Raw genomic sequence first — 23,678 nt, 5'->3', positions numbered from 1 at the left:
CAACTATGACCTATCCCAAACCATCACCAACACATACAAATAAAGTAAGATAAAAATATATGTCTAGAAATAATGATGACAAGGGAGAAAATTTACTTAAGCAATTTTAATGATGATTAACTTAATTATCAAGATTTACTCATTATAATAAATTTTGACCATGTGGCATAATAAAATAAGGTAATAACAAATTACAACGAAACTAAATCAACATGTGACAAACAGATTTAGAGTTACCACTTAAAGAAAAGGAATTGCTTTGCTAACGTCAATTGAATTTAAAGTCACTTATCTTGCACATGTGCTTGACTTGGCTTGAAATCTTAAGGAACAGAGACACCATTTGTAGGTATCAGGTTTGTTTCATATGGATCTATACAGTGTAACGTCCCATATCCGGACGTCCCTTTTCCGGAGGGATCGATTTCCCGGACACTTTTTAACAATCAAAATAAATAAACATCTCTTCATCTTCCCCTTTCTTAAAAGAAAAGTCTTTTGACACGTTTTCTCTTCTAGCTTGCACTGAACCCAATTTATGCATTGAACCCATAAACCACAAAGAGGAAGAGAAGATCTACCAAGACCATTAAGTGACCATTAGTGACGCTCCTACTCTGGAATGCAGGAAAAGAGGGAGATTTGTTTCAAAAGACTCCAACTGAGTCCCCTCCCCCCTCCTTGCCTATGCAGCTGGCTAGTAAAAGAGGCATTTCTTGGAACCTTTTTATTGAAAGAAAAGGGTAAACGAGGCAAGCGTTAACGTGGAGGGGAAGTCAGAATGGAAAATTTGAATAGGTCTAAAAGAATACACGTCCTTGAGAAACATTCATTCTTCCCCTGATCATGTAATATTTAGGAGGCGGGGAAAAAAGGGGGTAGCATTCTTTCTTCAGCAGATTCTTTCAGTCATACAAGAAAAAATAAAGAAAATCCCATCAGCGTGCCCCGCCTTTATGCTTGATTGATCGCCAATGATTGGAGAGAATACAATAATTTGTCACTTCCCTGCCCTCAACTTGAATGATCTTTGAACACTTATTTTCTTTCACAAATAAGGAGGAAATGAATTTTTCTCCTCCACCTACCCACCTTAATGAATGACGGGAATTTCCCTTTCTTGCTTGAATCGTTCTGGTTAAAAATGGCGGATTATTATTTTCATAACTGTCCAATTTTTTTCGTTTTCTATATTTTAAGCTATTTTTTTCCCTTCTAATATTTCATATTTGATTGATTGGATAATCTAATATTAAAACGTTATTCCCCTTAAAAATAATGTTTATTTATTTTTTGCTTCTTAGATTTAGATAATTTTAGCTTTGTTCCAGAACGACGTGAAATTCCCCTTCCTGCTTGAATCGTTCTAGCTCAAAATGGCGGATCAATATTTCTATAACTGTCAAATTTTGTTGTTTTCTATATTTTCAGCAATAATATTTTTTTTCTAATACATATTTTATATTTGATTGATTAGATATTCTAATACTAAAACATTATTCCCCTTAAAAATAATTTTTATTTATTTTCTGTTTCTTATATTCAGATCATTCATTAGATCATTTTGAGCTTTGTTTACCTTGGGGGTCTATTATACGGACTTCTGGAAGTTCCACCGATTCCGGATATGCGACTTTACACTGTATATCCATTGGTCAGTCCTGTTGCAGCAATTGTTTCAAGGTTGATTAATATTTTGCTTCAGAACTTGTATCAAAACATCTTCTTTTTCTAATCAGATTCCACTCAGCTCTCCAGGTCTTAGCCCTCTCTTTTTCACCTCTGTCCTGCCTATCTTTTCAGGTTTCTTCTCCTTACCCCAAAATTGGCAGACCAAAACTGCTTATTTTATTCATAGAGAGGTTATCTCAAACAGTCAAACAGTTTGGGCAGAAATAGGCTGACTGATACTCATAAAAAGGAAAGGTTGTAGCAACAATACACTTTCCTTATAGTGAATTTCGGATGACACAATCATTTTAGTTGAAAAACGCAGGCAAGTGAACAAAACTGTTCCTGGTTTCTTAGTTACCGGATAAAAAGTTTTGTACTGAAGTATTAGTCGTAACAATATTTGAAGCTTCGTTACAATATAGAAAGCAATGAATTCCCATCTAAGTGAAAATTTTTTTGGGATTATTAACTTATTTTTTTAATGTTTGTTGTTATAATTCTTTAAATTACCTTAAAATATTGTTAAAATCTAGCTATTCTTTTGTCTTGTTAAGTCATCAAAAATTTAAAAGTCAATGTGATTTAAAGAACACACTTTTTAAAAGCAATTTTATAAAATAAAATTAATGTTTTTTTGTATGATTTAATAGTTCATACTTACTTCAACAAGTAGATACGAAAAATTGGAACTATGTTTAGCAAAAATACTTTCCACGTATTCACGAAAACTTATTTCCTTTGCTTTATCAAATACAGCAAAATTTGATTTACTAAATGAAAGACTGGCAGAAGGTTCATGAGTTAAGCTGCTACAAGTTGAAGCCTCTATGAAATAATAAAAATAATTCATTTAACATCATATTACATAGGACTAATGTTAGTAAAGTTAGTACTAGAGAAATCAATATTAGGGTTGATAGAACATGATGAAACAACTCTTTTTTTCAAAATACATAGTGATTATGCACCTTAACTGGGAAATTGGCTGAGAAAAAATACAATTAAATCCTCTGTTGGAAATAAAATGAGTTAAGTTAATCTAATCAAATTTCGATTAGATTACATAAAAGAATAAAATTCATTTAATTTTTCTGATGCTTCTTACACTATTGTTTGAATGAGTTGAGAATGAGGTTATGTCTTTGTAATATTTTCATATTAAGAGTTAGTTCTATGTATTTTGCCGCTTCATGTGCCGGTAATAAAACTTTTAAATTTTTTTTCAAATTTTCCATTTTAATCTCACTATGTGTATGCACAGTCAGCAAAAAAAGGATATAACCCTAAATAACTTTCGTTCTGATGATCGGATTTTCACGTACTAAGTGTTAATCTTAATGGTTCCTGAGGGTGACCTCAAATATGCAAATTATTTAGAGTTAACTATTTATTAAGTTACGAAATCGGACACAAAAACGTACTTTCCTTGAATTAACATATTTTTTCACATATTTAGATTCTTAACCTTCAAAATATAGGGGGTAGCCCTAATCTTCAAAATATGGTTTCAATAGTTTGGTCAGGAGAGCGATTTAAAGTGTGGTATCCTTAATTATAATTTTACTTTCTGCATTTTAAGTCAAATTTTCAAAACTAATTAAGCAATTAAAAAAAAAATTTCACCCACTTATAAAACCCATTTACACAAAGATAATTTCATGCAAAAATAATTTTTAATAATTATTTATAATTTTTCCTTATTTAATCTAATTGTGGATGAAAAAACTTCCAATTATGAGGTATAAATTTTTTTATACCATAATCTACATATTTTTCCATTACAAAATTTAAAGTTTCAGCAGTTTTTATTTGGTAGAAGCTGAGAAAATTAAAATTAATTATTTTTAAGAAAATAATTTGGCGATAATGAAAAAAATATTTACAAGGTGCGGTTAATATTTAAATGGGGTTAACTCATGAAGAACTTTACTTACGCGCACATGAGTAAAGTTTCATTAATATTTTTTTCGCTAATAACCATTGCTAATCCTTTTTTTAAAATTATAATATACGATATTTCTTTTTTAGTCATCTAAAAATTTATTCATAACTTAATAAAGAGATATGAATAAAACATATGGAATAAAAACATTTTATTCAACGAATGTTGAGCGTTATAAAAGCATGTTTCTGATAGAACATCATTACACACCAGTTTTTTTAATTTTATTTTTTCGTTTGTTCTTTCAATATGTGATACAATTCCAATAATAAACAAACCTATGCATATATTTGGAATAATATGTTTATCAATTTCTTCAATGTATTTTTTATAATACATATACCAATATATATTTTAATGTTGATTAATAGGAATACGTAGACAACATCTTAAAATTTCTTAACATCTCATACATCATCTTAATCTTAAAATAAATTTGTTAATTACCTGTCCACGGTTTGGTAGAATTATTTTACCAACTATTTAATTAAATTTTAACAGTCCTTAAAATCTTGTCCTTTACTCTACCACGTATACTATTTTGCCATTAACATACTAATCAATTGTTCTAGTACTTTAATTTGTGTTTTCCTTTAAAGTAAAATACATTTTTAAATTATTTTAAAGTTTTTATTGAGAGAAAACTTTAGAATTATTTCCAGCTAGCTGAGAATTACATCTTGCTAAGAAATTTAAAATATTTTGTTGATACAAATTATTCGATGCAAAACAGCTGACTATTTACAAAGCATATTATTTTTTTGTAAAATGAAGATAATGTAATAAATTATTAAATGTCTTTTTTTATCGTTTTTTATTTAATTGAGTAATGAAAAGTAAATGCATATGTGTGCACAACAAAAAATACAACAGTTTGCTTTGCTTTTTAAATTAGCAAAAAATTATGGACATAGAATTTTATTTTGATGTTCAAAGTTATTCTTGTCCTCTAACTTCAAGAAAGTTGCTCTTTTAAAAAGGATAATGTTAAAAAAAATTGCTTAAAAAAGTTTTTAATATTATTTTTCCACTTTGAGTATTGTCCTAATATAGCACAAGAATATTGCTATTTAAGGACAATGCTCAATATACTTTATTTTGTTAAAAAGCTACTAAAATAGAAAATTGTAAAAAGATTCCAAAACCGTGCTATTTTTAGAATCATTATTTCAAAAATTGCTCTTTTTCTAACATTAGGCTTTTTTTCTACTTAAAAACCCATAATAATAGTTTTAAAATAAGTTTTGAAGAAATGATGAATACAAATTTCTTCGAATCTTTTGTAATAAGGAAACAAGAATATTAATGATTCATTGATAATTGCTTAATTGAACCGGAGTAGTTAATTTTTTTTAAATATTCGGCCTTGCAACTATTTCACTCTGATTCTTTGGCCTAGGGGTTATTTCATGCATGTCATTCAACTTTGAAATTTCAAATATAAAATGCAAAAATTGGAAGAATGCATAAGATGGCTTCAATCAATAATAAAAAAAGGACAAAATCGTTGACAAAAAAGTTATCTCATGAGAAGAATGTCAGAGTTCAAAAAGTATTGTAAAAACTGTAACAATTGCTACTCTTGTTTAATTAGGGTATTATAAACTTATATTTTCCTTTTTTAAACTTATATTTTTCAATAAACTAACAAAATGAGTGCGTAAATAATATCCATTCTTTTTAAGCCTTCACAAACTATAAATGCTCAAACATGCTGTACCATGACAGCTTCACTTGCAAATGGTCAAAAACATACTAATTCTTATCATGCCCTGCGGCGAACTACGAAGTTTGAAATTCATTATGTAAACAGTTCAAAAGTTATAACCGTTTTATTTCATATAGTTCAATTGCCCCCTTGTAATAATTAAAGTCAGATATGTTAAAATATTTCAACTAAGTTCACATTTGATTCCTTTTGATACAAAAATTTTAAAAAACAAAATTAAACATACCATCTAACTCAACTGAGCTTGTAGAGGTAGCTTCTAAATCTACTGCCATATTAATCAATGAAAGCACATCATGATCAAGCCAAGAGAATAAAGCTGGCTCAAAGCATGCTGCTGAACCACTAATTCGTACAATGCATAATGATGGGTCTGAAAACAAATACAAAAAATAATAATATTAAGTATATAGATGATTTAATTTATTATTTTATTAGGGAATTATATTTACCAACAACAATTTGATATTTAAGAAATTAAAAATAAGGGTTATCAGTTTCATGATTAGGTTAAAAAAAAATTTTAAATTTAATATATGAGATATTTTTCTTATTAAAAATTAACAATCAATACAGAAAAACAGTATATAACTAATTTTCCTGTTAACTAGGATTCGTAAAAACTGGAAGAGACATATTTGGTAGAGGGCTTTCATACACTTCAGAGGGATCGATCTGCATGATTTCAGTTTCTGTTAACAATTAGTTTTTTATGAGATAGGATTGTTAACTTTTTGCTCAATTCCCAACCTGGAGGGCCAGGGTGTTATTCTTAGTCAGGTGTCTTCCTACTGATCTGTCTGGTTTGGGAGGTCCTACCAGGAACATGTTGAAATTAAACCAGAAAATTGGGATCATTATGAGAGGAAAAAAAGAAAGTAAGATGCAAGACAAGAAAAAGGAAATATTATGAAGGCCACATCAGCAGAAGCAGTCAGAAACAACGACTCAAAAAAGTTTTAAGACATCACTTACAAAATTAATGGAAAGAGATAAGCAATTAAAAGGCCAATTAAGAACAAACGAGGCTTAAAACTTAAATCAAATGAATGGCTTTGCAAAAAGTGGGTTAATCATTTTCAGGAAACCTTAAACAGACCAAATCCTGCTATTTTGTAAGATATTCCTGAAGGAGCACCCAGACAATTAGACATAGACACAAGTCCAATACAATAATCTACCTGGTAAACTCTTCATAGAAAATTCAAAAACTGCTATCAAAGCTTTAACTGATCTGTTAAAGCTTAAGCGACAAAGAGTGAAGAGTGGCCTAATGATAGTGAAAAAGGTCTGCTGATATAACTACCAAAAAAAGGTGAATTGAAGATAAGTGATAACCAGAGAGGAATCACTTTGTTAAATGTATGTACCGTATTTTTCGGTGAAAGAGCCGCACATCGATAAAAATGAAATTTTTTAAAAAAAGTTTCAGTAAGCGCCGCAATGACGCTACACAACGGATATCAGCATTCTTATAGAAGAGACCTTTAATATACCATTTAGAATATCTGTGTAAAAAAAATCAAATTTTCTTATACATTTCATAAAGTAAAGTTTTAATTTCTAAATTATAATAAAAAATTTCTTTTTCAGCAAAAAAAAGCAACAAAACAATATAAAATGAAGCTATTCTTACCTGTTAAAAAATAAAGTTAAGTACAACAAATAATTCTGAATGTTGAATACAACAAGATATATTAAAATACATCAAGTAACGATATTTCCAAATTATTTTTTTTTGGGGGGGGGGGAGAATAGCCTAAAATTTGTTAACAAAGAGTTCACGTGAAAAAAGTTCCCTTTTAGCAAAAAAAGCAACAAAATTATATAAAATAAAGTTGTTCTCACCAGTTGGCACCGCGCCAAAAAACAGAAGAGCAAATAATTAACAACAAAAAAATATTTATATGCTCAGCAGCTGAAATAACGCAGGACTGATTACAGAAATCCGTAAAACAATGTAATAAGAAAAACAAAATGCAAATTTATTTAAAAAAAAGATTCTAAAATAAAAAGATTTAAAAATTTATTGCAGTTAACAATTTGAGGAAAACAAATAATAACGAAACAACTAATAATATCAAAATAACTAATAATAAGAAATAACTAAGTGCGCCCCAAGAAAATTCTGAAGAAGGAATCAGTGAAGGGAAAATAAGTTTTACTTTCACAATGCCCTTTCCTTCAATGGAAATAATACAATGTGACTCAACTTATTAGAAAGAGAGAAGAAAATGTTTAAAAGAATAAGAAATAATACACCACCTCCTCCACATGTCATTTCTACTGGAGCTGTTTAGGAGAAATCAATCAGTTATTTTTAAAGGGGTTGGGGGAAAAAACGGCACTTAATCTGATCTAATTTTATTTAATTTTTTTTAAAGAAATTTCTATTGATAAGACAAAAAAAAAACCAGCTATATAGCGTTTTATTTGGAATTTTATTCTGTTGAAGTAAAGTAACTTTATCTTTTAAAATTAAAAACAGCTTGAAAAAAATAATAAATCTGTGTCAAAGGAAACATCTGTTTTTAAAGCAGTTTAAGATAAAGTGAAAAGTAAAAACACCTGCATTTCCGATGCACAAAATAAAGAAATGCAAGTTGGAAAAAAATGATCAATCAATCTTGACAGCCGTGCTTGTGCCTTACTGGTTTGTCCCCACATTTCCCTCCTCTGTTTGACTATAAATTGGCCACACCCAGTTGATATTTAAACTATCATGTGGACTACAAAATGAATTTTATCCCTTTTGGGGTTTTTAATTCGATTCATAAATTTTTATTTTGCCGCTTTTTTATTAGTTTTTTTGGTTTATAGTTAGCTTGTTTTTTTTCTTGTTATTAGTTGTTTGCTTGTTTTTTGATGTTATTCATTGTTAGTTTCTTAGCATTATTTGTTAATTTTTTTGTAGTTTTTTGTTAGTTTTTTTCTTCTGGGAAGTGAGCGTCTTTTGTTAAAACAAAATGTTTCTAAAAGAAAAAACGAGATTTATGATCTCGCTCCGAAGAAGGAACGATAATTTCTTATTCGGAGGATTCGGATCATTTCTTGAATTATTTCTCCTTCAAATTATTTCTCCGTGATTATATTATATAGATTATTATTTTAATTAATAAAATTTCTTAAGATGGGCCAGTTTTAAATTCACCCCATCATAATCAACGATCGAAACTTGATTAAATTTATTGGTTTTTCTGAAATTAGCAGTGTAATTGAATTATAGTAATATTTGGGCGTCATATTGGAATTTCTGAAAGAGATCCGAAGTTTGGTATTTCGTCAGTCCCATGAGTGCCGGATTTGGGGTTCTATTACTTCTTTTTCTGTTTACTCCAATCACAATTGCCAAGGCGCTAAGTAGATTTCTAGCTTGCGATTTTTCTTTAAGCTGTGGGTGGATACAAGATGCATACCTTTATAAATTTTCTCCTCATACGATGTTTTTTTAAATTTTTTATTTCGTTTATTTATTTTCTTGCAGGCTGCTGCCGAAAGTTTGCTAAGAATTGGCAATTGTTCTGCAGCAAATCGCGATACGGGCGAATATTTCGTCGCCTGTGTTATCAATTTTTTTTAATAGTCTTTTTCAGAAAATTATTTCATTTTAAATAACTCTCCTTAATAATTTTTTTTCTATTAAAAATATTTTCGTCGGAGGCGCTGCATGTAGGAAAAAAAAACTTTTTTTATAGCGCCGCGGCGCTTTCGCCGAAAGATACGGAAGTAAAATTTTGACTAGAACACTGCTTTAAAGAATAAAATGCAATTGACAAACGTCGGCGACCAGAACAAGCAGGTTCCAGAACTAATAGATCCTGTTTCCACTACATTGTAACATTAAGGATTATTGTCGAACAATTTAATGAATGGCAACCAACAAAATACTTAAATTTCATGAATTTTGAAAAAGCTTTCAACAGTTTACATAGGAATACTCTGGAATCTGTTGAAGTTCTATGGAATTCCAGAATGTTTTGTAAACATTATCAGAAATATTTTTAAAAATTACAATATACAAGTTATCCATGCTAGTATACAATCATAATTCTTCAAAGTTGTTTTGAGTGTTAGACAGGGTTGTACACTTTCTCCATCAATCTTCTTAATTGCTATTGACTGCATTATGAAGAAAGTATCAAAGACTAAAAGGGATATAAAATGAAGCCTTGCTAAACATCTCTCTGATCTTAATTTCGCAAACGACTTATGTTTACTAACCAACACCTTTCAAGACATGCAAACAAACACAAATATTTTAAACGTAGAGGCAAAGAAAATAGGGCTCGTTATCAACTAACATAAAACTAAAATTTTGAAAATTAATCCTAAACAGTTAAATGATATATTTTTAGAAAATAACTAATTAGAGGAAGTAAACAATATTACCTATCTCAGAAGTGTAACTAATAACAAAGGAGGAACTAATAAAGATATACTAAATAGATTAAACAAAATGACAGAAGCTAAAAAATATATTAAGAACTAGAAAATTCCAAGAATTACTACTACACCTGCATATTTCATTTTCGAGTTCTAATAACGAATTTCTGATTAAAGTTTCTCTCTATGAGGGATTTGAGGTGAAACTAGAAATTTTTTGTGAATCATTTGATACAAAAAATATGTGTTTTTAATACTATTTCACAGAGATTTATTTTAAATGAAGATGTCTGAGGATCTATCAAAGAACACTATTACTTGGTGCTGCTAGTGATCTCTATAGTGTAAATTGAGTACATTAAGGTTTTGTGACTCATATTAATAATGAGTTATAGGCAGGTTGCATAAATTTATCAATCTTAAATGCCTCACAATTTACTTTTCTCTTTTACTTGATGCAGTTTAGCCCTTATGAAGAACTTACTAATGTTTCCAATAATTTCTAAATATATTTTATACCAATACTCTTGATAATAAGGAAAAATAGAATATTACTTTCAATATATTATCTTGAACTGCACATTCAATAATAAAATATTACTCTGTTATTAACACAAGGAATTAAAATATTGAGAAACCTGATCATAAGTCTTGTTCAAACAAAAATAAGTTGAGAAAAGTAGAAGTGACGATTCAATAGGTAGAGTTTTTAAACATCTGCTGTAGAAGGTACTGCTTATTGTAGAAGCGACATGTTTGATTTATTGGTCATTTATAGTTTTCTTTTTAAAAAAAGCATGCCACAATCAGTGAAAGGCATTTTATAGATTAATCAAAAGAAGATCAGTATACTGTAATTAATTATTATTTGGTTTGTTCAGCAATGTGTGTGTGTGAGTTCAAGTTACATAATACCTAATTATCTTTGAACATATACTAAAAATAAGAATTCGATCCTTAACAAGAAATAAAAAAAATGCACACCGATCCGACACAGTTTTAACATTCATCATGAATGTTATTAAATGATTATTAAATATAATACATATTTGGAAAGAGCTTAGTTGTCAGAATTTAATTAATTTACTTAAGTCGCAAATTTAACAGTACGTGTGTAACTAATTAGTTTTGATCTCCATGAGTAGAATATCAAGTTAATTGAATTATAAAATTATTTTAAATTAATTATGTTGTCTGAAAAAATAATTTATAAACAATTCATTGAACCATCTTAAAGATAAAGGATTAAGTTTAATTGACTGCTTTTGGACTAATTTCAAAGGAACAGTGTACATCTTTGAATTAATTTTGCAACCAATCACTATTTGAGACAAATACTAATTATAGTGAAAAATAAGTATGTAAAAAAAAAAAACATGTGGAAAGAGCATCCATGTGGCATAGCTATATTGAAGCTAGTAATAGAAAAAGATGATGTCATGCGGAAGTTAGAACTCATCATGTAATGTCATGCAGCTAAGCTAAACATTAGTTGAAAGAAATGACATCATTGTGTGTGAATAAATAGAAAAAAAAGAGAGAACATCTTTTTCCATGAAGGGAAGATGGAACTCTTTCATGGAAAGTGAATGGATAAGGTGAAGAAAGGCAGAGCTTAAGAAGAATGAGCTTCAGCAGCTAGTTCTTACAGTATTTGTTTCAGTTCAGATTGTAACATGTGAATGTTAAAAGAAAGTCGATTCTTTTACATACATATTAACTATGTATCACACTTAATTTCTAAGTTTACATATATTTTATCTAATTAAGTTCTGACAAGGAACAGCTCTTATATATTTGAAATTACATGCGTATTGTAACTAAAAAAAAGATTCCAAAATATTTTTACAGTCCCAATTTCATTTAAATATATCTTATTCAAACGAATCGTTAAAGAATGTGTGTCTTATATTACAAAAAAGAAGAATATTGCAGCAAAAACATCTCGCTTAGTTTTCTTCTCTATAATTACAGAAACTTTAATGCATCATTTTATTTTAAACACTTAGTTAATATAATAAGTTATAGCTTGAAAAAGAGTTCTCTAGCCAAAAAAAAATTTCTAGCTCTAAAAAGAACTTGTACTTACGAGCAATTGAAGCATTATATGGAATTTGCAATAATAACTGAAAAAAATTCTCTTCTTTTGTAGTTTGAGTCACAAGATCATTAGATTGTGAAAGTACAATTCCTTCATGTATATTAGAAGTTGATTCAGGAGCATGGAGCAAAACACTAAACATATCTAAAACACAGAAATTGAAAGGCATTTTCATCAAAAATAATAATAATAAAACACTGTGAATAAGATTTTTTCCTCAACTTCAAACTAAGGTTTTCAAAAAAATGTTACTCTATAACAGGTGACCTTGGAAACTAAAGTAATAAATAATAGATTCTGGAAGTGGGCAAAATAAGTAATAGGCTTTATTCTTAATCATACTGAAAATTCCTCCACCGAAATTCATTGAAGAATATGGGTAGGTAAAAGGAGCAAACAAGAACTAGTTTTATAGCAAAATGGTTAACACAAGAATGGATTCATAAGGAGCAAAAGGAATAAATATTTGTCTGATATCAGAAAATTAACAACTGAAAGTGTAGAGTCAAAGACTTACTTCATGTAATGAGCCAGTCACACATCTGCCTAACTATCTACAATAGTTACTCTATTTTCAGACATTTTTAGATGTATGTATCAACTGTTCCATCTATCTGGTATACCTGCCATTGCCGATGGTATAAACCTCATTGATATAAATTAAATAACCAAGTATATTTTCCTATTATCTACATTCTTGGGGCAGCAGCGATAGCATATCAACATTCTTGGGGCAGCGAAAGTTAGCATAAAGCGATTTATGCTAACTTTCAAAAGAATATAAAGACTACCAATACCATCATGAAGTACCTCTACGGAGACAAAAATAGCTGTTTTTCTAGTTCTCAAGATTAAAAAGAGTAGTCTAAATAGTATCTTCAGAAATAAATAATAGTAGCCTACATCCTAACCCCTGATAATAAAAGTAACACATAAGGAAAAAAATTTGAAAAAGTAGAGATAATACACAGAGTGTTCCGCAAAGATTGCCCTTAATATGCTTTTTTAATATACTTATAACCAAAAACAAAAAGGTATACACTTTATGGATCAAAAATTATTATTAACGAAAACATTATCCAAATCTGGCAAATCTCAGTACAGGAAGGCAAATGTAATAAACAACAAGACTGGAGATTGTGTGAGGAAACAGAGAGAAGCTGAAAGACAATTAGTAGAAGCACTTCAAGCTTCAACCTCGAATTAAACCTGTTTAGATGTCCCCTCTTTCTCTACTATAATTTGTCAGTTTTCGACAGTGTTTTGTTCATCCTTTACTTAAATATTCATTTGTGACCCATCATGTTTATACTTTGTTCTCAATTTTGATAAGGATTTTTAGAATACATATTAAGTGCAGCCTTTTCAGAATACCCTATACAATACAGGGATTATATTAGAAGAAGCTTGTGAAAGGCTACCCAGTTTGAACTCCAGATAAAAAAGATTTTTTCCTATATGCTCTTTGATGCCAAATGTGTTAAGAAAAATGGTCTATTTTAAAAAATTCCCTCATACATTCCAATTGATTTCTTGGCCATTTCTGCATTACAAAGTTTTAATATGATGCTCATGAATGATGTTAGTAGGATGCATGAATTTTGAATTTGATTGAAACTCGCGACTTTTGAACTCTTTCACCCATTTAACTTGCTACGATCTCATAGTAAACCCACGTCACTTCCTGATAATTTTTCACCAATTATTTATTGTTTTTTCTGCTATTTATACGTGATTTTAAAAACTTGTACTTGACTAATTATTTCTTTGCGATTCTTAATCTGCTGATTTAATTGTTAATCTGTCATTTTCTGGTCAGTTATCTATCCTTTTATCAGACGTCCTGTAGTGGTTTTTTAAATTCTGATATTTTAGTACCATGTAATTACAACATGCAATTTTCAAATTTAAGTTATTGCATTTTGACGGACTCAAATTGTGACAATTCTATCATATATCAATATCGTTTTTGGATAGTTTTTTGACACTTATTTAGTACTTTGACCATTTCCACAAATAACTGCAAAAAAAAAAATTGATGAGGTAAATATATTTTTACAATTAATTTCCTCTAAGTGATTTACTTTTTAGAAAAATATTTATTATAGTACATATATTTATGTCATATTTGTATCTGGGTGAACAAGGGCTCATATGTTAGTAGGGTGATGTTAAAAATGTACATTTTTGCATAAAAATACTGAGCAACTTAAAATGACTCTAATATATATATTTCTCAACAGACATCATTCACAATTTTTGATATATTTTTTTTAGGGATTTGCTTTAAAAATTAATTGTAAATCAGTTAATACAAAATGATTTCTGTAAAACTTCCACCTTGTTTTAATGAATTTGACTGCATTATATATTCAACTATAGACTATTTAACTTAACATTTCTAAAATATATCTTTCACATGTATTATTTATTAAAAAAATTTAAAAAAAAATTTTTTTTTTTAGATCTCATTCTGAATGAGGATTTTAGCTAGATATTCTTATTATATGATCTGCAAATGTAAGCATACTTACTTTGGTTAAAAAACTTCAAGGATAGACACTCTATCAAAAATTTCATAAAAGTTAAATCTTGTTGCCGAATATATGTAAAGAAAATATTGGTAACTTCAAGAGAAAGATAATGGAAATCTGCAAAAAATATATAGGATTTTTAACTTTGATTAAAGAAATTTGAATTATTTTAAGTTTATAAAATATACAATATTAAAGAAATTATTTACAAACTATCTTAAATTTTTAACAATATGTTGAAAAGTAATAATTTTTTAGAAGTATTCTTTGCAACAATGGCAGTAAATGCACACAAGAAAATATACCAATATGCTAACATTATTAGCAGGATGAAAAAATTTAGAAATAAAAGAGAACCCATTGTCAGCTTAAGAGACCGGTAAGATGGGCAACCAGTTAGGGGAGCGCCAAATGACAATCAGATTAAATGTTCTCACAATTTTTAATTTCCTCCTTTTTTTGCTTGAAAAATATATTTATATGGTTTTATTATTTCTTTAATTATTCTTAGGTTACCTTTCTATATGGTTAAAGTTCAATAAGTAAAAGTTTTACTTAAGATGGAAAGAATTCTATGCAGCAGAAAAGCTACATGCTTCACTTTGAATAGAAAGAGCTGTAAGTTTCACATAATATTCTCAAAAAGTAGCATAGAGTGATTGCCAGACAAAAACCGGAAGGAGGGCATTTAAAGAATGACCATGTGAACTCTTCATAGCTTCCTTTTAATTTAGTATGTTATTTCTTGCTAATTTTATGAAAACAGATGAAATTTTTTTAAAAATAAAACATTACTTTGGAATTATGGTTCACAATTTTCTTTCGCATTACTTTAACTTACAAATTAAATCATTCAAATCATTTAATTTACAAATTACAATTATTATTTTTCATCAAAGATCAAAAATAAATAAAAGAATGATTTTTTTATGCTATGTCTTGATATACATTCATTATTTTATGATATATGGACTTTTTTGCTGGATTCTATTATTATACAGTAGAGAACCAATTATCCGGGATGCTCGGGACCATCGCTATCCCAGATATCTGAATTTCCCGGTTTTCTGGATCGACCAAAAAGTGTCGTTAATCGATGTTTTATCGAACCCGAAGTACAAGGAAAAAGTGTAATGCATAAAGTAACAGAAAAAAGAAAGGTACTCCTAACTTTAAAAAGAAAAAAAAAATGGTAGAAATAAAACATTTAAAAGAATAAAAAAAATTTGCAAGTTTAGACAAGAAATTCAAGTTTAAAAAATACAAAATTCTCATATTTATTTTTTAAAAATGATTACAATTCCTAAATAAAATAATATAAACAAAACCAGTGATTAAATAACGCAATATATTTCAAACCTAATTATACGGGGGGAAACGATAAAATAAAAGGAAAATTTATTAATCTAAATAAAAACACTTGAAAATTATCGAACCGAAACAATAGTTAAAAAAGGCACTAGCATAAATATTAAAACCCGGAACAAGGCAAGATCAACGGAATTTTTAAAAAAAACTAATGATAAAATTTATGAATAAAAAGAATTAATTTATTGAGTGCGAAATTTATCGCGAAAAGAAAAAAAATCAAACGTAGTGGAATCAGAAAAACAAAACTGCAATCTGCTTCATAAAATAATCCTATATTTAAATTAATAAACAATTCTCCTTTTATTTCATTTTTTTTTTGCTGATAAAAACAAGATTTTTAATTACAGCAGATGTGATTCCACACCAAGAAAAACATGCAATTGATACCGCACTTCCAAAGAATGAGAATTTATTCAAAAGAAAAAGATTTTATTTCTATTAGTCGATGTCAAATAAATATATTTTTCTCCTTTCTTTTTCTGTTCACTGATATGCATGCAATGCATTTTCCCCACCCCCTCGTAAATCAAGCAGAAAACGAAATCAGCATGCCACACCCTTGAGTTTGATTGACGGCCTAAAGGAAAAAATAAAACATTCCTCCCTTCCCTGCCTTCAAGGTCATGGAGGAAGTGACGTTTCTCTGGGTAAACGGGGAAAAAAAATTTCCCCTTCCTTACATTTTCCTCTAAATTTCAAGGATGAGTCCAATTTCCGCTTTTTTCGTTCTACTTTTAAAATGGCGGGAAAATCAAGCAAAATTTTTCCCGGTTATCTGGATACCGGATAAATGGTTCTCTACTGTAAAACAATTTTCCTTTTTGTAATACATTTTAAAAAAATTAATGCATTTTGAAAAAAAATCTATTGTATAATTTAAAATATTAAACGGATTATTGGTTTTGTACACATATAAAAGAATATTAGTCCTTAATTTTCTAATAAAAAACTGAATGTGTTCAATTAAGCGCATGGGCAACATCTGATCCTGTATGTCAAATATACTCTAAATATAATGTCAAATTAATGATATAAATCTTAATATTTAGTGTTGAAAATACTCTTATTTTGTCTCCAATTTAAGTTTTTCATCCAAATCACAGCGGATTTCTTGAGAAATTGGGCTTAATTAGAAACAAGACTGGAAGGTTAATTTCCAAGATAATTAGTAAAGATTAGATAATTACCAAGGTCTTAATAAATTGTATGTTAACAACAGGAAATATGTATTTATTTTTTTAATATTTCATATATTTTATTGTTTGACGTATACTAAAATAGTAATTAAAGGATTTTTCGGAAGGCTAAAGCAAGACTTCTTTTTCTCTACAAATAATTGCTAATAGGAAGCTAGATAGCTTCTTTATTCATCTGATTTATCTAAATGTTTATTGTTGTTGTAGTTTCAGTTACTATAATAACCATCAGTTATTCCTATTACTATAATAACCATCAGTTATTCTCTGATAGAATACTTCATAAACATTTTATTATAAATTCCCTTTATGATGAGAACTGTTATCATGAATGATTTCCAATATGGTGTGTAAATAAAGAAAGATTGAGAAATGTAAGGAAACCAATCAATAGATTAGAGAATAGGAGTATTAACAACAAGTCAAAAATAAATAGCTGTGAATTTGTTTATAGGCTAGTCATTGAAAGGTATATTAGTGAATAGTTAAATCAGTGAATAAATTTGTAAATGCATAAAAATGTTATAAATCTATAAATTGTTTGACGGCAGTCAACGACACAATAATTTCCTAATCTATAAAATAATTTTTAGCAAAATAACGACATACTGAATGCAAATTATGACAATAATTTTTATCAAAAAGAAACTGCAAAAATAATTAATTTTGAAGAGTCTATAAAACTGTCTGTTTGTCACTCCATGAAAAAATAAATTTTGATGTTAATGCTCAGATTTTGTAGGTCATATAAAATTATGCTTATAAAAATATTTTCTTTAATAAATATTTATTTTAGAATACTTGAGATAATATTCTCATTAACTAAACTAACTGCTTTCTTTTTAGCAGTGAATGCTTAATTGCTATTTATCTTGTACTTATGTATCCTAAATGAGCATTTTGGGTTGATGAAGAAAAAAAGATATAGATTATTTCTTAAAGATCATCTAAATAATGTGTTCAAACATACAAGTTAGATTTATGAAACTAAATTTACATAATGTGTTTAAAATGTAAACACAATTAGCATTTAAACACATTTTTTATGACATGGAGTATTTTAAAAAAGATTACCAGGTTTATGTTTTTAATTAGTTTTCTAAACTAAATCTTTATTAGTTTTCTAAACTTTATGACGAAATCTTTATTGAAATATACAAATTAACATATCATTTAAACATAACTAAAGTTATTGAACAATCTGAACATTATTTCTTTAGAAATCTCTCAAAAATATCAGGTGGCTTATATCTGCATAGTGTATATGTACTTAGTATACTCTAATTATTCTACATCAATAAATGAAAAAAATTAGGTACAGCTGACCAAATTTCATTTGTAAGACCATTCTTACAAATGAAATTTGGAGCATTTTCTAGTTATATTCTTATAATAAACTCTTTAATTTAAATATGTATTAAATAAATAAAGATATATACTATATTTCACATTTTAAGAAATTAAGAACACATAGAAGTCTTTCAAGGTTAATTTACTTTTTACTTTATTGTACAGATAGTTTACAGCACATTTTTTAGAAAAGGCTGCTTGAACTGTAATATGCTTAGATGAAATGAAACAAGCTATATTATTTACTCATTATTATTTAAAAAGTTTAAGCATTTTTAATGGTTATTTCTAACAAAAAATTATTTTCATTTGAGAGTCACTCTTTGCAATATTTTTGTACATTCATGAAACAGCAAAATCACATTGAAAATCCTATTTTTGTTGGGATGATAGGATCCTTTTAATCAACATTAAATAGATACTAAATATATTTAAAATAATTAGATACAAATCTATGTAATTTCAATGTTAAAGTCTTTTTAGATTGTTTTTCGTAGTGAGAATGTTTTTATAATGGCACATACTTACCATTTTCAAGTTTTTCAGATATTTGCTGAAGTTTTTCAAGATTACTTGAATTAAAATGCTTAACCGTCCATGCTTTATATATTGCAATTAGTGCCAAAACTTTAAGCTCAGATAAACGTAATTGTATCTGAGAGCATTCCAATGTGAATTCTTTTAATGTTAAATCTTCATGAGTATCCCAACTTTCTGGTAGAATTCGTGTTTTTAGAAAAATTGTTATATTTGTCTGATGAATAATAGCAGGTTCGAAGAAAGAATTTGGATTTTCTTTGTGCAATGAAATTTCAAAACCAAATACCTGAAAAAAAAGTTGATTAAATACCTATTAACAGACGGATATACATAAAATACACTAAGTAACAAAAGTTATTAACACATTAGCTGATTTTCTATTTGAGAAAATTCAGATAGTCTTCTGTTAAGCACATTATCTATAGTGAAAAACATGAGAGAAAAACAATTTTTCATACAGAAAAGCAAACTGCTGGTATTCTGAACTCAATTTTGCATGCTAACAATTTGGGATGTTAATAATTTTTGTTTACATTTTGCAACACATAAATATTTCTTAAAAAAATATATATAATAATTTGAATATTTTTTTAGTGTAAAACAACATTCAAGAATATTTACATATACGCTTTTATAATTAATAAGAAAAACATTAAAATGTTTAAAAAAATGTAAAATTTGGCAAGATATTTTTGAAATAATTTAATGCTGAAAATGCAGTTAAAAAAAAGCAAAATGAAAAAGGATCATAACACAGTAGTCAAGTATATTAGGAACCTTACTAAAAACAATTTGAGCAGTGATAGCTCAGGCTGCAAATTCTCTTAATTTCTTACACCAGGTATATTATTTCATCATTTTCACTTGCTCATATAATCATTCAGCTGTAAATCCATTTATATCACAGGTTTTTTTCCCTAACTTTCATCACTTTTACATGAAAAATTAAAAAGCTGCATGTAGAACAGTAAAGGAATCAGCCCCACCAACTATTTTTTGAGGCAGCTAAGTAACTATTTTTACATTGATAGGAAAAGCAAAAATTAGTTTTTTCCCTTTTTTTTTGAAATGTAGTTAGCAAGATTGAAGTTCTTTCTATGTACAGTGATTAAATTATTAAAATTTAATAAAGTAAAATTATTATTATTCTATCTACATTATCACCCTGAATTAAAAATTTAAAAAAACTAAAAGAAACATAGCTTTTCAATATCAAATAAGATTGGATAAACAAGCTCCCTGATTTAACAAAAGAATTACCTAGGTTCCTATAATCTTGTTATAAATGATATTGACTGTATTTTAAAATGATACAATATTAAATGCTGTTGCATAAATATAAATGCTACATGTACAAAAGTAACTTACTTTTCCTGAATATGAGTTGTAACAGTGATTCTCGAGCAATGGAGAAAAGCTTTGGAGCCCTTTTACAATTTTGACAAGCTTATTTGGATACATGGGATAGCTTGACTGAAAATCTATACATTCTGCATAAAATTCAAGACAAAACAGTTTTTCATGACTTTTAGACACCTTGGCCACTTTTGAGAGCTTAGAGGTTCTCTGCAATAAGTATTTTTCATAAATTATATACATTAAAAATATGATGCTTATGAACTTTACTTAAACCAGGCAAAATTTAAATTATATATTACTTTTTTCCCTTTTTTTGAAAGAGTATTTGAGTATGGGAAATGGTTGGCAATGAATAAATGAACAACAGGCTTAAACAAAGTAAGTTGATACAAACGAGAAGGAACAGATTCTTCTAATAGTTCAATATCTTTAGAAGCACAAATCTGATGAAGTGGAAGGTCCCCTGAAAGAATTAATGAACATCTATGAGCATTTCCTTTTTTATAAAACATATTACAAGGCGGATTTTCAAAGAAATTTTATTATTAGCTACATTAGGGGAAGTTCTTAAAAGCTGCTATCCTGTTATAGTGCAAGATTTTTATCACTCTCACTACATTTATACTAACCTAGTTTAATTAAAAAACTCTAAAACACCAAACTTTCAGTAAAAAAAATATTTTTTATAGTACTCTCTCAGCTAATGGCCCAGGAAAATCTATTTTCAGGAAAATGTTTCTTTTAATTTTTAAAAACAAAAGCAGTTTTATTAATTTCCGAGAAAAGGTAAAGAAGCCATTTTAGTAAATCATGTGGTTCTAGATATTTTCATGTGGTCTTGGATAGAACATCGAAATTCAATTACTCTGCTTACTTTCTAAAAAACTAAACTTGAAATATTCTAGTCCTTCTTCATTGGTTGAAATATTAAAATTAATTAAAAATCAGTTTCTGAAAAAGAAGCTTTCTATCACTTGTTTTGGTGCATTCTTTCTTAAATCTTGAAAATATTTAATTCAAAACATAAGCGAGCCCTTCTAGAGTGACAGACTGTTTTCCAATTTTTCCTTTTGCTCCCCTCTTGTCTTAGGATCTGATTTATACTTGTGATACTTCAGGCAGTCACTTACCTAGTCCTGGTCTAGTGAACAATTACTTTAAGATTTGTTCTGAAAAGTGAAGCGTTTTTACTTTTTAAAAAAAAATTTTTTTAATGTTTTTCACTTTTCACCCTAGAGGACACAATTTTAATTTTCTTTTTCTACGCATTGCTGCATAATCTTTTGAAATTGCTGCTAATGTTTTGCTAAAAATGGAATGAATTGATGACTGCTTCACACGCAACTCAATTCCAGGACAAAACATTTTTGGGGCTTTTCAGTTAGAAGATTATTTAAGGTTGAGATGATACATGCCATAACATTCTGAGTATCAGTTCAACTTGGCTACATCAGCATCAAGCTTGAACTGAAAACAAATCAGTGACAACATGGCCCCTCCAGATTTCCTTTCCACTTTGTAGAAACATATGAGTTAGTATGCCAATTAATAGGGACAAAAATGAAATTTTTGTTCTTTAATATCGTTCTAGAATGTTGACTTACTGGCTCAACGTGGTGACTTCCAGTGGTTCTCTCTTCCATACTGATTTAGAAATGAATATGCCAATTCATTCAACATAGTAGCCTAGTACAGTAGTGTTCTTCTCAACAATTGACAGCATTTGCACATTTTGAATTGAAGAGTGGTTTATTTTTGTAATTTATCAAGTCACCTGAGATTTAATTTATTCTAGGATATTAATATGCACTGCAAGTGGCTTCATACTGCTTTATTTTTTTAACAAATTCATTTGCTACTGCTTTGTTTACCTTTTTCAATTAAGAGATTGTTCTATTTAGATTTTTAAGGATAGGATAAACTTTATAAACATTAAATTTAATAAAATGATTAAAAATATAGACAGGCACCTGATTATGTTTCAAGATAATCCAACCAAACCTTCAAAGCTTAGGCGATCATTTCAATCTTCAATGCTTGGGTGATAGCTTAAAGCTACATATTACTTCCCATTGGAAGACAATCCTCTACTGAATCAGTCGATAAATACAATCAAGGATATCATCAGCCAGGAGAAGCTTACGGAAAGATTTACGACTGAAATCTTATGACTGAGAGATAATATATTCACTGTCCTCGGACTCACTCGGAGTGCATCACAACTAATTTGATATGCAATGGTAATACTAATGAAAACGAAATTGCAGAAAGTACAAAATGATTTTGATTTCAATTCAAGGGGGGGGAATCTTACTGTGAAAATTGTGAAAAAAGGAGGACTAGTTGCGTCATCTCTTAGCAATATTCAGAAATACAAAAATAATAGCAGGATTTAAAGAGACATGTAAATAGCTACGAAATTAATTTCAATGATGAAATTTTTCTCTTCATCGCATGGCATACAATGCCGACCATAAAGGCACAAAACCATTGAATGTATGAGATGTGACATTGACACAGAGGGGGTAAAAAAAGCCCCCTAAAAATACTTTAAAACTTTTGAATTTGTGGTAAACATTTTATCAGAGTGCAATTAAAAAATTACCTTAAAAATATTTTAAAATTAACTTACAAATTTGAGTGTAACTCGGATACTCATAATCTTGAGCACAATGCAATAATTTTGTAAGCTTGTGGACTACGCTACTTGTGACTTCAAAACAGAAAGGTCCAAAAACTAAGCGAGCAGTTGAAGATTCAGGCCAATTACTCTCCTCTAAAAAAGATGAAGTAAGTTCTGATAATCTATCTGAAAAAAAGAAATAAAACAATACAAATTACTATAGTTTACATCAAGCTTACTAAATCTGAAAGACAAAAAAAATATATAATTAAGAATAGATTTTTTTTTGTTTTTGCAGTGTGCTTCAACAGCAAAGTTTTCAAAACACATTAATCGAACTTATATGGATCTGAGTCATCTTAGCCAATAATATACAACTTTTAGTTGTATAGGATGCCTGAATATTTCTTGAGTTAGAAAAGTTAATTTAATTGAAACATGAAGAAAGTCTTCAGCTTTTTTATATCACACATAAAAATTTTAAGCACAAATGAAAATTTAAATTTGGATAAGGGGCTACTTCATAATTCTTCACCTTTTTAAAACTTGGATATATGAAAATTATGAATGTTTAATAAGTTTCGTGCAGTTTTTTAAAAATTCCATATCTCCATAGGTGTTTCTTTACATGGCAGCATTTTTAACTTGCATAATTTTTAACACATCCATCCAGTCACCTAAAGTTTTAGATGCACCATGTAGGAATTAGGTACTCCTTAGGAGCTAGGCACTCAGGACCACATATGAGCAACTTTTATTCAGCTGAAACAATTTTTAATTTCTCTTTTCTGATTATGAACAGTCAATAAATATTAATCTTAGAAATTTTTATTAGTGATAAATATGCTAATGCTATCCAAATGAAGAAAGAGTAAA

General features: G+C 28.5%; 1 protein-coding gene across 5 annotated transcripts in view; it reads right to left on the bottom strand.

Moving 5' to 3' along the window:
• The window catches only part of Vps13B (vacuolar protein sorting 13B), a 240,096-nt gene that overhangs the window by 170,909 nt on the left and 45,509 nt on the right, over positions 1–23,678 (bottom strand). For all 5 annotated transcript variants that reach the window (XM_087154944.1, XM_087154946.1, XM_087154947.1 and 2 more), the window contains 8 exons: positions 22,812–22,988; positions 20,479–20,642; positions 20,189–20,386; positions 18,809–19,106; positions 14,364–14,480; positions 11,818–11,973; positions 5,572–5,718; positions 2,336–2,499 (listed from right to left, as the gene is read on the bottom strand). In XM_087154944.1, coding sequence (XP_087011070.1) covers positions 2,336–2,499; positions 5,572–5,718; positions 11,818–11,973; positions 14,364–14,480; positions 18,809–19,106; positions 20,189–20,386; positions 20,479–20,642; positions 22,812–22,988 — 1,421 coding nt within the window. The remainder of the gene's footprint in view (positions 1–2,335; positions 2,500–5,571; positions 5,719–11,817; positions 11,974–14,363; positions 14,481–18,808; positions 19,107–20,188; positions 20,387–20,478; positions 20,643–22,811; positions 22,989–23,678) is intronic.

This window comes from Parasteatoda tepidariorum, chromosome 11, assembly GCF_982258835.1.
Source record: "Parasteatoda tepidariorum strain Cologne lab strain chromosome 11, Ptep-v5.0, whole genome shotgun sequence".
NCBI classification, from domain to species: Eukaryota; Metazoa; Arthropoda; class Arachnida; order Araneae; family Theridiidae; genus Parasteatoda; species Parasteatoda tepidariorum.
The sequence above is the reverse complement of the archived record's forward strand: the minus strand, read 5'-3'. Positions and strand labels throughout refer to the sequence as shown.